The following is a 15,492-nucleotide window of genomic DNA, read 5'->3' on the forward strand; positions in this document are numbered from 1 at the left end:
GGCTGGTTTTACCAGGCCACATGGAATTCTAAACTTTATGAGCTGCTTTAACAAGTTTGGCTTGAAATACAGCAAAACCACCCAAGCATTCTAGGTATGAACACCTGAACTTCCTCATTCCTTTGATTTGTGTTCTGACAGCCAGTAGTGCTGCTAAATAAAATAAATACCCATAAAATATTGATATTGAACCTACTCTACCCAAATATACCCTGAGGATGGAGCTTATGTAACTCCTACAGATGTTTCCTTAAGGCAGGATAAGCAGTCAGGGCAAGTACAACAGCTGTGGAAGGCATAAGAGATTAAATATCAAGGAGATAAGAAACAACACACAACCTGACTTTTAGAGCCCTAGAACTGTCATGGTAAAATTAGTCTTATAACTGCTTTGTAAAAGAGAAAATACATATAGTTAGTGTATGAAAAATGAAGATTTTCTGTGTCAGAAAGTCTTAAAAATATATTAATAGTAATTCAGTACTTACTGCTGTTTTGGAAGGAGAATCATCTCCACTACCCCATTTCCACATAGTTCCACGATGGCTACAGAAAAATAAATGAAATAATACCACAGTAAGTATCAGGGACTCATACCTGTAACTACCTCATACTTCTATGTATCTCATTGTGAAATGCTTGAGCGTGATTTGCTCAGTTCTGACAGCACCTCTGATCTCCACTATACCACCAGTGAGAAACAACACTTCTCATTATGTCCAAAATATGCATAACGTGCCTTTTCTAAAAACTGCCAGTCAGTAAAATGCCAATACTTCCAAAAATAATCCAGAGAAGTCTTTAAAAAGTAAATGCCACGAAGTATTATTCAGCACAGCTGCCTCTCCAACATATAAATAGAAGACACAAACCACATATAAACAGTTTGCTAATATTTAACCTGACCTTAAACACTGCCTGAAACTGCAGGAAAGCTGGGATTACATCAAAAAAGATTTCTTAAAAAAATCACACATTAAAGCTAAAACCATTAAATAACATCAAACTGCTTGAATTACTCTGACTGCTGTTTATCTGAAAAGTACAACCAGCACTGCACCTGCTCAGTAATTGTCACTCTCAATTAGCAACACCCAGAGAAAAATCTTGTGTCCTTCCCACTCTGTATTACAGATTTCTGAAACACACATCCACAGACCAGGCCTGAATTTGGAAAGCAGTTTATAGCACACAGCTTATCTTTGAAAGAATGCAGCCTGACAGCAGAGCCTGCCTTTAAAGCAGTTCATCACTCCAAAGCTCAACCCAAGAATCACACTCTGCAACCTATGGCCCACATCACCTACAATTCCAGACTGGATCGTCCTAAGGATCTCTCCCAACATTAAAATCAGCAAACGAGCCATGGGTGTGGGGATGGGAATTGCAGAACCTGTAAGTAAAACCCTCCTCTCATAACCACTGCAAAGCTGTAACATCAAACCTGTTCCCAGTGAAAAGCTCACTTCCAGACACCAAAGGCTCACCCAGGTACAAAGAGGCCAGAATGACTCACTAGATGGAACATGGTGGTGCATTTGTAAATATTTCAGCTCATTTCCAGCTCTGACAGAATCATTTCGCTGGACTCACCTGCCAGCATTCCTACCCAAATACCTCAACTGCTCCTTCCTGGTGTTTTTTTATTTACATCAGTGAAACTAAACACTGACACATTTTCCAAATCAAGTTGGGAAACCAAACTGATCAGACGTTTCCCACCTGGCATGAACTCAACCAAGGATGGGTTTTGCTTTTTTTTCTGAGGTACAGACAGCAAGTTAAAGCTGCAATCTTTAAAGCTGCAATCCCTCAACCCTTTATTTTCCACAACTTCCACGAGACACAACAGAAGTTGCTTAATTTTATAAAACAACCTTCTCCAAATGCTCAAAGTACAGCTGAGGTTTCAGCTCTGATCACAACAGAATGTTACCAAAAAGAAAAGCCCCAGTGGCAGCTGTGCCTTCCTAACTCATCCCCTACCAACTGCAGCCAAATCCAGCTGAAAAAAACCTAATCTGGTATTATTCATCTGGGCACTTTCCAGCCTCCTCAGTCCCGAGTCAGTGACCACAGGGTCCAGCACAAGGGGCACATGACAGATTTGGGTAGCAGCTCATTCCAGCTCTCATTACTGAGGAAGGTGATGGCAGTCCCCTCCCTCCTCTCTGCCACAGGCCTACAGCAGAAAAACAAACTGTGTAACAACTCAGCTAAACCTAATATTATTTTAAACCCATTCCCTGAAATAATGTGGTGTTGGCAACACACCCACTGAAAGAAAACCATTTTTATTTGTTTTCTCCTAGTACCTGCAATCTTTTGCTTTTACCCACTAAGATGCTGGTTCTTCTGATGAACAAATTAAATTTGTTTTCATGAGATCTGTGACATATATGAACTAAAAGCTCCTGGACAAAACCTTGGCACAAACATACAACACTCAGCACAAACTGAAGCAGTGTTAACCAAACCCCACACACACCGTAAAAATATATTGAGACATTCATAGAGCTGTTACTTGGACATGACTTCTTAGTCACAATGACCACATTTAAATATTAATATGAATTGTTACTTACTTTCCAAAATAAATATATATAAATATATATATATATATAATACAAGGGAAGCACTATTTTATAAGCGTGACCCAGTGGAGAAACCGCAGATCAGAGCACTGCAGGTGCATGCGGGGCGTCGAGAACTCCAAAGAGTCATTTCCACCCTTCCCCACATTTCCAAGCCCTCCCTCCCGGCTCCATCAGCGCCCGGCAATGGCAGCGCACGACCCCCCCCTCCTTCCCCCCTCAGGGGCTCGGCGGGGCGGGCTCGCAGCGGCCGAGGCCCGGGCGGGCCCGCCGGCGGAGGGCAGGAGCTTTGCCGTGGCGCGATGTCCGCACTCACCGGAGGGGCGGCGCGGCCCCCGAGCCCGCCGAGCCGCCTCAGCCCCGCCGAGCCGCCTCAGCCCCGCCGAGCCGCCTCAGCCCCGCCGAGCCGCCTCAGCCCCGCCGCGGCCCCGTCGCCGCCTCTGCGGCCCCGCGGCCCCGGCCGCGCCCCGGGAGCGGCCCCGCCCCGCCGCAGCGCCCCCTGCCGGCGCGGAGGACCGCCCGCCGCCGCGCCGCGCTCTGGCCCGGAGCCTCGTGGATCCTCCTGGTGTTCCCGAAGGTTTTTCCATCTTTCTGTGGGGAAGCAGGGATCTACAAGGCAGACACATTGCCACGTGTTTATTAACTGCTCATCTGTGCCAGCGCATCAGCACCGCCCTCACAGGTGAGAATCTCTTCTTAATGTCTACTCTAAACTCACCTTCTTCAATTTAAAGCCATTACCCCGAGGCCTTCTTTCCAGGTTAGAGTCTCCTTTAGTTTGTTGCATTTACACTTGAGCAATGCCAAAGTCTCCAGTAAAATCCCACCAGCTCAGTACATTGCGGTGTATAATGTAATTGAGAGATATTTACAAAGTTAAAACATTTTCATACTAGAAAATCTGGCTGCTGTGTTATTAGGAAAGGGAGTTCTCATAACAATAGTTGTATTGATCGCACTTTCAGGGAGAGGAATGGATTGAAAATTCTTTTTCTAAGCAGAAAAAAAACCAAAAACACCTCCAGCTTGGTATAGGGTAAAACAGGCATGTACAAAAGGAAGCTGTGCCTTGTACCTGACAGCAGCAGCATTTGTATTTTGCATTTTGCAATCTTTTAGATAGTCCTTTCATCTGTGTGCAAAACACAGATTACTAGAGATAATTGGCACTGGGTTCTGGGCTACAGCTCCACCATTCCCCAGACAAGCATCACTTCATCCCACAGAACAGAGAATAAAAGGATCCTACAGCATTACCATGATTGGGAGCAGGAAAGAAGAAACCCATCAGACTTTAAAAGTAATTTGATTTCAATATGTGGCTGTCATTTTCATCTCTTTAATCATCTCCTGGTGCAACACTCTTACCATCATTCCTTTCGGATGCGAGCTAAATTATGACACTGTGCATGTTCTCAGCCAAGCCTTGACCACTTAGGAACATGACAGCTAATGATGATGGGTGCCTGAAGATCCCTGAAAGACTTTAGCATCTCTGGAAATAGCAATCTGAGCATGGAATGAACTCCAGAACCGCAGGCTTGCATGTGGCACAGAGCACTCCATGGAGAATCCTCTGGAGAATAAGGTTTATGTGGTTTGCAGCAGTCTCCAAAACTAATTCCATTGTGAATCTGACCACAACATCCATCCTCTCAACCTGTGATATTACCCCAATCCTGCAGTGTCTCCATAGCTTTTCTCCAAACCTGCCCCACAGCAGCATCTCTAAATACCTGTGAGAGAGGAAAAAGCAGCAGTGCAGGTGCTTCACTCCCATCCCTATATACCAAAATGGTGTGAGGAACTGGTTTGAACTGTATCAAGCATCAAAACAACCCTGTGCAGGGAGGACTGATGGAGCTGTCATTCCTGAACAGCACTAGTGTGCCATGGGGTATGGGTTCAGAAGCATCTAAATCAATTCAAGACTGCTTATCCCTTAAATAGAACCAACACTGGATCACATGCAGAGGTTTCCTTATTTGGGAGGGGAACTTTGCTCATGGTTTTACTCATTCCACTTAGGAGGAAGAAACCAAAAGTATTTTTAATTTGCCCTTTCCTAGGCTCCAGGACAGTTTTCCCTATGCTGTAAGTTGTCATACTCATAAAAATAATATCATCTGCAGGTCTTCATTTTATCCCAATATATAAGTTATTCTTGGAAAGATGGGAGTGGAGATGGCAACACACTTCTTTTGGGGATCTCACAGCCAATTAGTTGCTCCTTCTCCACCTCTAAAATGCAGAATGGTGTTAGCACTGTGCTGTTAGTGCAGTATTCACCTTGTGTGGAGTCAGAAAGTGCAGTGTGCTTTTTTCTGCTTCAATAAACACAGGGATCTCACAGACAACGCTTTCTTGGATGATTAGGCATAGCCAAACTCCCCTACTGTGATGCCAGCTTAGGACTGACTGTTTTTACCAGTGAGATCCAAGCCCTTAGAGACACACAGTGATTCAGACACATGAAACTCTTCCAGCTGGAGGAACAACCGCTGTTGTTTAATGTATTTAATATTTATAATACAGCAGTATCCAGATGCCCCAGTTAGTGCAACAGTGAGGTGAGGTACTTAATGTGCAGCTCTCTGCTGGTACTATTCTGTTATCTTAGCTACTCTTTTTTACAAAATAAAGCTGCTCACTGGTCAGCCTCCTCATTCCTCTCACATCAAATGCCGTGGGAGGAAATGGCTTGCTCTGCCTGTCTGCTTTTCCCTGTGAATCTGCTTCTTTTCACAATTTCCTGCATCCTGAAATAACACAGAGACATCCCACCTCATCTTTGATGAGGGATGGTAAAAGAGAGGGATTTCACACAGGATAAAGCCAAATTCTTCTCAACCAGGTGTATCAGCCTCACATTCCTACCAGTACCAGGAGGCTTCCAAGCTCTCTCCATGCCCGAGGTCAAGTCAAAGTATTCCTGGTCACCACCATGAGGACTTGGAAGAGGAATTCATGGCAAAAACAGATCCCAATAATGAATTCCTGCTGTTGCTGAAGCTTCTATTTGTAACCTTCTCCTTGTCCCTATAGAACTTGTGTGTCCTCCCACAAAAAGAGACTGCTGGTTATAGAGCAATTGGGAAGTAGATGTAGGGCAGAATATTCTTGGATGATCAGATGACCATTAGTACATAAACGATGTGTGGTGGCATAAAAAGCACATTCAAAGGATGGGGTTTTAGTCACACCACTAATGCAGAATAGAGCAAGCCACTCAGAGAATTACAAAATAAAACCAAAGCAACCCCGGCAACAGTGACAAGTTACCCAGCAGTCACTGCAGGGGGCAACAGACACCTCTGCACTGCAGCACCCTGAGTTTACTTTATTGTCCTGAATCTCAGAGGACACAGCTGAACTACACAAAATATCTGGCTGAGATTCCCACTGAGGGAGACCCAAAGCCAGGAGTCCCTGGCTTTAAGGCACCACTTTGTGACACCCACCCCAAACGCTGGGAATCACTCCAGGCACCAGCACAGGCTGGGTGCTGACTGGGGGAAAACTGCAGAGGACTTGGGAGTCCTGGTGAATACAGAGTTGAACAGATTTCAATATTTTAATACTTGAACTAAAGTTTTCATGTCCCTCTTGGTTATAATGGTCCTCTTAGTGGACTGGCCAGCAAATCTGGGCATAACACAGCAGCAGCAGGGGGAGGAATGCCAAAGTTCAAGGAGCAGCCATTGTTCAATAGCCAGCAGGAGAAAGCTCAGCAGTCAGCACAGCCAGACTCAGAAAATGCAAACCTTACAGGAATTAAATCACGTTCTGGTTGATCTTTTCAAGAATAAAGTAACACATTTAAAACACAAGGCTTAGGCTGCTTCTAGACGAGAAACAAAAAAGTATAATTTAGACAAAGTGTTCAAGGCTATCAAAAAATAAATAGTAAAAATGATCGCTTGAAGATTAGACACACAAAATACAGAGCTTCTTTTTCCACTTAACAACAAAGAATATTTTATGCAGGCCATACAGCAATGAAACAAGTTTAAAATTACCACCATCAAAAAGAGACAGTGACAATATAATAGAGAAAAATGCTGCCATCAGGATGATTTAAGCATAAGGAATCTATCACCTTGTCCAACAAAAGATACCTCTCTGCTACAAACCTTCCCCCAATTTATACTGAGTCAGTGCTTTAATACTTTTTCACCAGAAATGAGCCTGAGTTTGACAAATGGTGCTGCAGCAATGGAAAAAGTCATTGTGCAGAAATTGTTGTCTTCCAGTGTCTCTTTTTAATCAGGTGGGAAATAAAAATAAGGAAGGAGAGAAGTCTACTTGGAACCTGCTGAGTCTCTGGATGGGAAGCATCAATGCACTTCCCATGAAAACAACTGGAATTCTATCCAGCTGTAAATACCAGTAAATCACCACACACTCCACTTTCTTCTTTTTTGACATTTTTATTTATCAAAGATAGGATGACTTGTGTATTTAGAGTGATGGGAGAGATCCCAGGACACTTTAATAGCTACAATAAGCGCAACCAAAAGGTACATTTTGGATTACATCAGGGATTTGGAACAACACCCTTGTTGTGACTGGTGGACTGGTGTCACTGGTGTCACTGGTCTCAGGAGCACAAGTGAAGGTCCTCAGGAAGAGGATATCCCATTGGCAATGGACACAACTCTGGCAGGGATATGCCAGCAGCTCCAGAAGTAAAAGGAGGATCTGGCATCTCACCTGACTGAGAGGGTCCCCAGGTACAAGAGATCTCCCAAGGTCTGTCTCCCCCACGGAGCAGAGCAATGTAAGTATTTCAGAATTTGACCTCTCACACCTACAGATGGAGCAGGTATTATTCGTGCTATATAAATACACACCTATACTGTGCATTGGCATTTATGACAAGAAAGTTCTGCAAGATTTTAATACTCTTAGGTGGAAGCTTGAAGGGTTAAGTTTACATGTCACTGTTTTCAACAAAACCCAAAAGCTAACTAGGTGGGGAAGTAACATACATGTGCATTTCATCTTCTTAGCATTTTATAATTGATTCTCAGTATACCAATAAATACTCAGTGCAAAGCACATGCTCACTTAAAATCCTAAGCATGGATAATATATGAGGAAAATCCAAAAAGATGCTATCACATCTTGTCTACATGCTCACAGAAATATATATTTTTTTAAAAAAAGAGAGAAGTATTTCTCACTTATAGCAATATTTTGGTTTTGGTTTAAGAACTGTAGATGCTTTCTCCCAAAATAACAGCACTTGACAAGGTTATATCATTAGCTTGTAGAAAAAAAAAAAAAGGTACAGTGATGGGAACAAAATGTTTACATGACTTGAAACTGAATATTTCCATATTCGTCACAAAGACTGCAGCAAGGTACACATAATCCAACACTTCTTGTGTTGAGGGCAAATCCACTGCTTGGTTTGTGACAAGGAGGATCCAAAGCAAAACAAATCAAAACCTACAGAAGTGCCAACCAAAAATAATGACAGTTTATGAGACAGGAAAACAAAGAGTTTTCAGCAGAAAAGCTGTAGTGTTCTTCTCCTTCACATTACCCACTGGAGTTTGCCCAGGTTCTCCACAAGATTACATGACTTCACAAGAGCTGACCTTCCCCATGAGCAGGGGGACAGATCGAAACACCCAATAACTGGTAACAACACACATCTCCTTCCCAGGAATGGAGGCAGTGATTTAACAGACAGAACCTTGGGAAACAAAATTACACGGGAATGTTTCTGCCTATGGACAGGAGCTGAAAATATGCTATATAGAAAAGAGTTAATGGTTTTGTGTAACTTCATCTTGAAAGGACAGCTTACAAATCAGGATTATTACAGGAACATCCATAACATGGCCATTAGAGAAGCAATACTGAAGGCTGCTTTGTTAACCCCAGTAATTGCACTCTCATTGCACAGGTCATGTTGGCAGCAAAAGAATTCAAAATTATCCAACAAGAAGGAATCAGCAATTTCATTCACACTGCACTGGGATGCCTTCCAACAGGAGAAAGTTCTCAATTTACCTATGGAACAGAAAAAAAATTACACAGATTAAGAGAGTATTGACAGTAACACCGTTTCTGGTACAGACAGAAGTAGGGCTTAGACTGCCACTGTTAAGAGAATAAAACTGTGAGGAGAAGGCAAAGCTCAATCTGTGACAGGGCCCATAGTGCAAACACAGAAATTGGATGGAGGCCTTGTGGTCTGTGTTGCCATGGCATCGGGGGACAGTGGAGGGAGGCAGAAGCTGCATGATCTGGTTCTTCAGCCCCAGAAATGCTGCACAGACTCAGCACAAACTTCCTATCAAGAAATATTCTGTACAAAGAGTGGAAAGTCTGACCACAGTCCCACCCACAGCACTCTGCAAAGCAGTGGCTAATAAGGTATAAAATGTGCCCCCAATTTTGAAGCAAGCTGAGAATGAGAATTTGACACGAGATTTCAGGGACACTGGGCTTGGCCTCTCACCCTCTCCAAAAGGGACACTTTTTGTAAAGTCTTGTGTCCTGTAGTTCACAGGCCATTTGTGCCCCCAGCATCATCCCTATAGTTTTGCTTTTGCCACAGACATGTACTTCCTTTTGTAAGTTCAATTATTTAGAAGTTTCCAAATTTGCTTTCACTAGGAATTTAGCACTGTGTATCCAATTTACCCACTGGGAAATATAGGGTGAGCTTGAGTGATACCTGACACCACCAGCCAGCTCAGCCTGCATTCACAGAACCATTTAGGATGAACAAGACCTAAATGGTTCTGTGTTCTGGTTCTGGATCATCAAGCCCAATCTTTAACCCAGCACTGCCAAGCCTTCCACTAGCCCATGTCCCCAGGTGCCACATTCACATAACCTTTAAATCCCTCCAGGGATGGGGACTCCAGCACTGCCCTGAGCAGCCTGGGCCAGCACTTGACAAGGCTCTCAGTGAAGAATGTGCAGAAGACAGAGCTGGAAGAGCAGATAAGTGTGGTAAAACACTGTCACAGATTGTCCAGAGGGGTGGTGGATGTCCCATCCCTGGAAACATTCAAGGCCAGACTCTGAACAACCTGATCTAGTTAAACATGTCCATCCTGAGACACAAATCACTTCATCCTCAGGAAAAAAGAATTTATTTTAATAATGTTAATTCATAAATGACTAAGCCATTCATCAGCAGCTTTATTTTTTGGGCTAGGCATCCTTTCTGTTTTCATAGAGTAACAACTTGTATTCAAAGCTCAATGTTGTCTTTAATTTTTTCCAACTCCCTTGTGTGGGTTTTTTTTTTTGTTTGTTTGCTTATTTTTTAAATCTGGATATACAGCTATCTATGTACATGCTTGTGCAGCTACAACTCCCATATCTAAATCATTACATTATTGCTTGGATATAAGCATGACCTTCATGAGTATTTGCAAGTTCCTTTTTAGTGAGGCTGAGATACACATGCTAAGGCCAGATTAGAGGTGTCCCAGCAATGAAAGTTGATCCAAGTGGGTTTATTTTAAGTCTGTGGGACATTGTACATACCAAATTTTAACTGCAAGCAAGTGTCTTCAGTCGTTAAGCAAGTGCTGTTGGTCCTGCACAGGGTAGGGCTGTTGTCACAGTGGTAACATCTTAAGGTATAACCTAAGACAACAAGGGTTTATCTTCACTGAGTAATAAACTACTGAGACAGTAGCAGCAGCATTAAAAAAAAAAAAAAGAAAAAAGAAGAATAATTTATCTGCATCTAACTGTCACAAAATACATGCCTGGTTGTTAAGATCAAGATTTCAGCTAAAATTGTTAAAGTCAAGACTTCAGTTAAAATTGACAAGCTTATGTCAGTGCACCAATTGAGGCTGACAATTTTGATAGGCACATCTTGAAGCATGTATTTATGTCACTTTTTAAAACACCATTATCTGCCTGCAGAACAAGATACTCATTTGCTCCTTTTATCTGCTCTTGAAGACTGCCTTTTCCAGGCAATGACAGATACTTGCAGCTGAGCTTTATTCTATCAATTTTTTTTAATTCTATCTCCTTTCCCTCTCATACTACACACTAGTTTCCAATTCACACAAGAGGAATCCCATTCTCTAGCAGCAAAATAGTAATTTTCTGTTGTGTTAAGCAGCACCACATCCTGCCCCCAATTCTCTCTCCTGAGAATCTCCTGTTCTGATTGTCTTGACCCAAGACAATCAGAACAGAAGCTAAGCCCTGCTTCGATGGTTGCTGACATTCCCCACAGTGGTATTGAACAATCCAGACCTTTCTTGCTGTTTTTTACTCCCTCTGGCATTTTTGTCCATGATTTTCCCAGCCTCTGCCATAACATTAAACCATAAAGTGCCTCTCTTCTACTCACCAGAGCCACAAAAAGTAATCAGAACAATGCAGACAGTAAGCAGGATGCAGTTCATCTTGGCCATGCTTCCTCCCTAATTTGAGGGCATAAAGAGATATTACAAGTTTATTTATTTAAGAGCAAAATGCCCAGTGATGAACCAAGGTTTCAAGATTTGTTTCAGTGTAAAACTGAGAGCACTGTCCAGGAAAAGCAGGGAAACACAAGAGAGAAAAATAACTGCACTTTCCAAGGAAGGATTTTTATTCTGAGAACAGGATTTTTATTCTCACAACTGATATTTGAGCCCTGACAGGCTCAGATGAATCTCCTCTCTCCTCTCTGATTACACCATTCAACAGGCCTCCCAGTTTCTCACAGCTACAAATGCACCTAATAAAAAGCATGGTCTCAAATGCTTTTTCTCTTTCAGCAATTCCCCAGTAACCCTGGAGCCAGACTGCTCTCGTTTCTCCTCTCTCAAGGGGTTGCAAGAGGTTTGGCTGCTCTGCAGGAGCTTTTGCCTCTCCTCTCCCAAAATTTCTCCTCTGACTGAGGGACTGACACAGGCAATAACTCACCAAGTGCCTGCAGCAGTGGCTCAGGTCTTCATGGCTGCTGCACTCCGTAGGCAGCAGTGCAATGGGAAGGTCAGGAATTTTTTAAACATAGGCAGCTCCAAAGCAGGAGTTCTCAGACAGATTTCTGCACACAGACTCTGAACTACAATCATAGCTCCTACTGAAAAACCTCTGCTACTGCAGAGTGGGATATTCTGAGGAGGCATCAAGCAGACACAGCAGGGAGAGAAGGACCACACTTGTGCTAGGAGGACATGATTTATGTTTGTCTTTAAAGCCCAAGTGGCATTCAAAGTTCCAAAATATTAAAGGTATTCAGAAAACAAGTTTTACATCTGATAAAACTAGTGAAACTCTTCGTCTGCAACTATAAGATTTTAGCATGGCAGTCGTTAACCATATTAGGATGGAGCTTTTTCCTCCCAGGACAGTGACTGTGGACTTGACAAGATGGGCTCACAGCAAAGAAGTATTTAAATACTTTTCAACCTTAAGTCTAGTTGATTTTTCTACTGACAAAAAACCCCAAACCTCATCAAACAAAAAACCTAAACCTATCCAAAGGTATATTAAGAAACCCCATCTAATGACTAAAAAAAACAACCTGCCCTCTTTTTTCTCCTCTCTGTAATGACTTACTTTTGAGCAGAGGGGAAACTATAAAAAACAAAACCATTTTGTGCAAGATGAACTTATTTTCTTGGGTAAACAACTTTTCAAGAAGCCCTTCAAGGCCAGAGGCTTGTCCCACGGTGATGTGGATCTACAGGAGCACTGTAAAGCCTGGTGGTTACAGCAAGAGCCTTTCTGGACAGCAGACAGAACCACCCTGGGAATCTCTCCATCTTCCAGGCGTCCTCAGTCACCCATGTGTCAGCAGACAAAAACAGCTTTGCCTTTTAGCAACACCAAGTTATGACCAGCATAAATATAAGGCAGATGAATAAAAATCATCAGAGCCAGAAAAACAGTAGTAATTCAATGCATCGACTTTTGGGAAAACAGCTGTTTTCAATTTCCCGACATCAGGAAATTCCGACCTTTGAAAAACAATTACTGTATATATAAACAGCAATTCACAACGTGACTTAGAAGAAATTAAAGGAGAAAACACCTCTTTTAGTTGCATCAGTTGAGCATCCGACCCATCTCAATGACAATAAACAGCAGCTGCTACAGCGCAGTGCCCGGTTGTGAAACAGAATTTCTCTGCAGTCCCACCTGGGAGGAGGCAGGCGGGCAAGACCCGCAGCTGCTGTCATCGCAGAAGCCAGCACGGGGGGGAAAGGACAGGGGAGGGGGGCCGGGAGCCGCATCCCGCGGGGAGCGGCTCGCCCGGTGCCCGGCCGCGGCGGGGCAGGTGGCGGTGCCGCCTGGCCGCGTTCCACCGCCCTGCGCGGCCGCTCCGTCGCTCGGCCCCGCGCGGCGCAGCGCACTGCGGTGCGGCCGCCGTGACTCAGGGCACGGCCGCGGCCGGAGCGCACCTGCCCCGGGCCGGGAGCGCAGCTCCAGCCGAACGCTCCCCGCGGCTCCCGGGGAAAGCCGCCTTTCTCCCCGCTTTCTGCCCCCTTCTCTGCCCCGCAGCGGGGACTGCGCGTTCCCCCCGCGGCCACCGCTTGGCCTCGCCGGGCTGCCGCTGCTGCTCCGGGCTTGTCCCGCTCACCTTCCCCGGGCAAATCCTGCCGTGTGCGGGGAGCGGCGATGCGACGCTGCCTCGGCCGCTGCTGCCTCAGCCGGTGCTGCCTGTCCCGGCGGTGCCGCCTCCGGGGCGGGACGGGGCGGGGCGGCGGCCGGGAGCCGCTGGCAGAGCCGAGGCGGGAGAAGCGCTCCCTCAGGGCGGACAGGGAGAGGGTCGCGGGTGCTTCCCGCTCCCGCCGGCCGGGAAGGCGTCCAGGAACGCTTTGCAGGAACGTGTGTGCCACCCTCCCTCACGCGTCATGTGGCCATGCCTGGGCCATCGCCACTTTGGGGTTGGAAGGGAATTTCATTCGTTCCTGCCACGGACAAGGATGCCTTCCACTATCCCAGGTTGCTCCAAGCTATTTCCAACCTGGCCTTGAGCACTTCAAGGATGGGGCAGCCACAGCTTCTCTGGGAAACTTGTGTCAGGGCCTCACCGTGCTCCAATTAAATAATTTCTTCCCAATATCCCATCTAAATCCACCCCCCATCACTTAAAATCCATTCCCCTTTGCCCTGACACTTTAAGCCCTTGTCCAAGGTTCTTCTCCAGCTTTCTTGGAGGCCCTTTAGGTACTGGAAGGTGCTCTAAGGTCTCCCCAGATGATTCATACCTCATGGTATGAATTAATAGATAAATGAAAACACTGAAGGGTTTTAGAACACACAAAGGAAAAACCAGGAGTAGAAAGTGGCACCTTCCTCCAGAGGTTCCTTAATCTAGATTTAAACATTTACAACCCAGGAAAACATTGAACAGCAATAGAAATAAGTACCCCAAAAGTATTTTACTAATACTTAGATCCATGCTATCTAGGAAAAAAAAAAAGATTCAGTGCTGACTTGAGGACAATATGAAATACCTGTAAAACTACCAGTTATATTTAAAAAGGATTCTTAGATTTATTTTTTATCCCACCTAAACTGCCTATTTACTAAACCTAAAGCAAATCCTAAATCACTCAGAACTTACATCAGATTCTCTTGCTGTGTTATCAGTCAGCTCAGTATATTATTTTCTGTCTAAAATATTTTGCCTCTGTTTAAACCATAAATAAAAAAGGGATGTAAGAATGCTTGTGGATTAATGGATGCAGCTTATTAAATGAGAATCCCCTCAATTAATATGATAGAGAAAAATTCCCATATTAATTCACTTAGCTGAGGAACTGGGAACAAAGATCTTCAGACACAGCTGAACATTTACCCATTTTCCTTTCCCAAGGTCTGGCAAGAGTCCCTCCAACAGAGCACAGATTTATCTGTATCATCACAGATAAATGGTATTTCAAACTTGACCTGAACTTTGCACCTTAAGTTCTTTGCATAAATTTTGAGAAATTAAGCAATGACAAAAAAAAATAACAACAGCACCAGAACACTGGAATAACTTGCACAGCAACTTTCAGTTGGGTTTTATTTCACTGGCTGGCACAGCACTTGTTTTTCTCTCTGTGATGCAGTCACGGCAAAGAAATGGCCAAAGGTCCTCTCCATGAAACCAGCAAAATCCCACAAAAATGTTGAAGGAATCCTACAGCACAATTATAAACAGACTGTCAGCACAGGGACAGAAAAAGGACCAGACCGGATACATGTTTGTGCTGGATGTACCAGGGTTTCACCACAAGTGGAGTCACGGGCATTCAATGCAGCTGGTTTTAGATGGCCAGGTGAAGTCCTAACCAAGCATCAGAGGCAGATCTGAGAAGGTGGCAGAGCTTCAACTGAGCCTGCAGGACGGTGGTCCAAGGGAAGGACACTCTTGTGATTCCAATGACTTCAGAAGTGTTGGGCAGCTGGAAGCACTGAAGTGACCCTGCCCCACACCTGGGCTCACCCAAAGCAGTGAGGTGTTGTCCGTGGCAGTGGGACATTGGACTCAGCTCTCTCCTGCTGCTCCATGAACATTTCCACAGTGCTGCCAAACATCACCAATTCCTTTGTTTTCCATTTCACATTCATTCCATGATTCACACTTCTTGGGAGAGGAGAGCCGCTGCCTTCAGTCCAACTTCATATGCACATCATGAGGAGCTGCAGCACTGCTGGCAGCACCAGGCAACACACCCTGTGCTGAAATAGCTGCCTGAAGCAAAGAAACACCCTTTGGCCTGCCACAAACACATTCGTGCTCAGGGCAGGAGCAGCAATCCCTCCATTCCCTGCCTGGTTCCCTCCTCATTCCACACTCCTCTGCCACCACCTGTGCCCAGAGCTGAGACCTCAAAGCCCAGCACTGCAGCACTCAGGGGCTGAAAGCACAGCACTGTCCTAGATCTTGACTTCTCCCCCAGAGAGCAAGAATTCC

The 15,492-nt window shown here is 44.6% G+C and overlaps 2 protein-coding genes across 7 annotated transcripts in view; both read right to left on the reverse strand.

Annotated features, from left to right (window-relative positions):
• Positions 1–3,061, reverse strand: part of LOC110484917 (uncharacterized) — a 34,013-nt gene extending 30,952 nt beyond the window's left edge. For all 5 annotated transcript variants that reach the window (XR_014955932.1, XM_085581230.1, XM_077784358.2 and 2 more), the window contains exons 1-2: positions 2,911–3,061; positions 489–546 (exon numbers count right to left, since the gene is read on the reverse strand). Coding sequence is in view for 4 of the 5 variants with exons in the window: in XM_085581230.1 (XP_085437356.1) it covers positions 489–533 (45 nt within the window). In the remaining variant the exon portion in view is untranslated. The remainder of the gene's footprint in view (positions 1–488; positions 547–2,910) is intronic.
• A 3,943-nt stretch (positions 3,062–7,004) lies between these two features.
• On the reverse strand, positions 7,005–13,242 carry LOC144246507 (CD59 glycoprotein-like). 2 transcript variants are annotated; one of them, XM_077784355.2, is made up of 4 exons: positions 13,165–13,242; positions 10,942–11,014; positions 10,113–10,214; positions 7,005–8,618 (listed from the first exon to the last, which is right to left on the reverse strand). In XM_077784355.2, exons 2-4 carry the CDS (start codon positions 11,003–11,005, stop codon positions 8,425–8,427), a joined length of 360 nt encoding a protein of 119 aa, XP_077640481.1. In that variant the 5' UTR covers positions 11,006–11,014; positions 13,165–13,242; the 3' UTR covers positions 7,005–8,424. The 2 variants fall into 2 exon arrangements, with proteins under 2 accessions (XP_077640481.1, XP_085437386.1); XM_085581260.1 differs by having other exon boundaries at positions 12,616–13,242.
• Positions 13,243–15,492: the final 2,250 nt, after the last annotated feature.

This window comes from Lonchura striata, chromosome 5 (assembly GCF_050655825.1).
Source record: "Lonchura striata isolate lonStrDom1 chromosome 5, ASM5065582v1, whole genome shotgun sequence".
Lineage (NCBI taxonomy): Eukaryota > Metazoa > Chordata > Aves > Passeriformes > Estrildidae > Lonchura > Lonchura striata.

Bases quoted from the DNA above. Each gene is read 5' to 3' on its own strand.
- LOC144246507 (XM_085581260.1), bottom strand. The intron at 10,215-10,941 runs GTGAGTAGAAGA...TTGTTGTCTTAG, and splicing joins GATTACTTTTTGTGGCTCTG to GTTATACCTTAAGATGTTAC. The intron at 8,619-10,112 runs GTATGTACAATG...TCTGTTCCATAG, and splicing joins TTGCTTGCAGTTAAAATTTG to GTAAATTGAGAACTTTCTCC.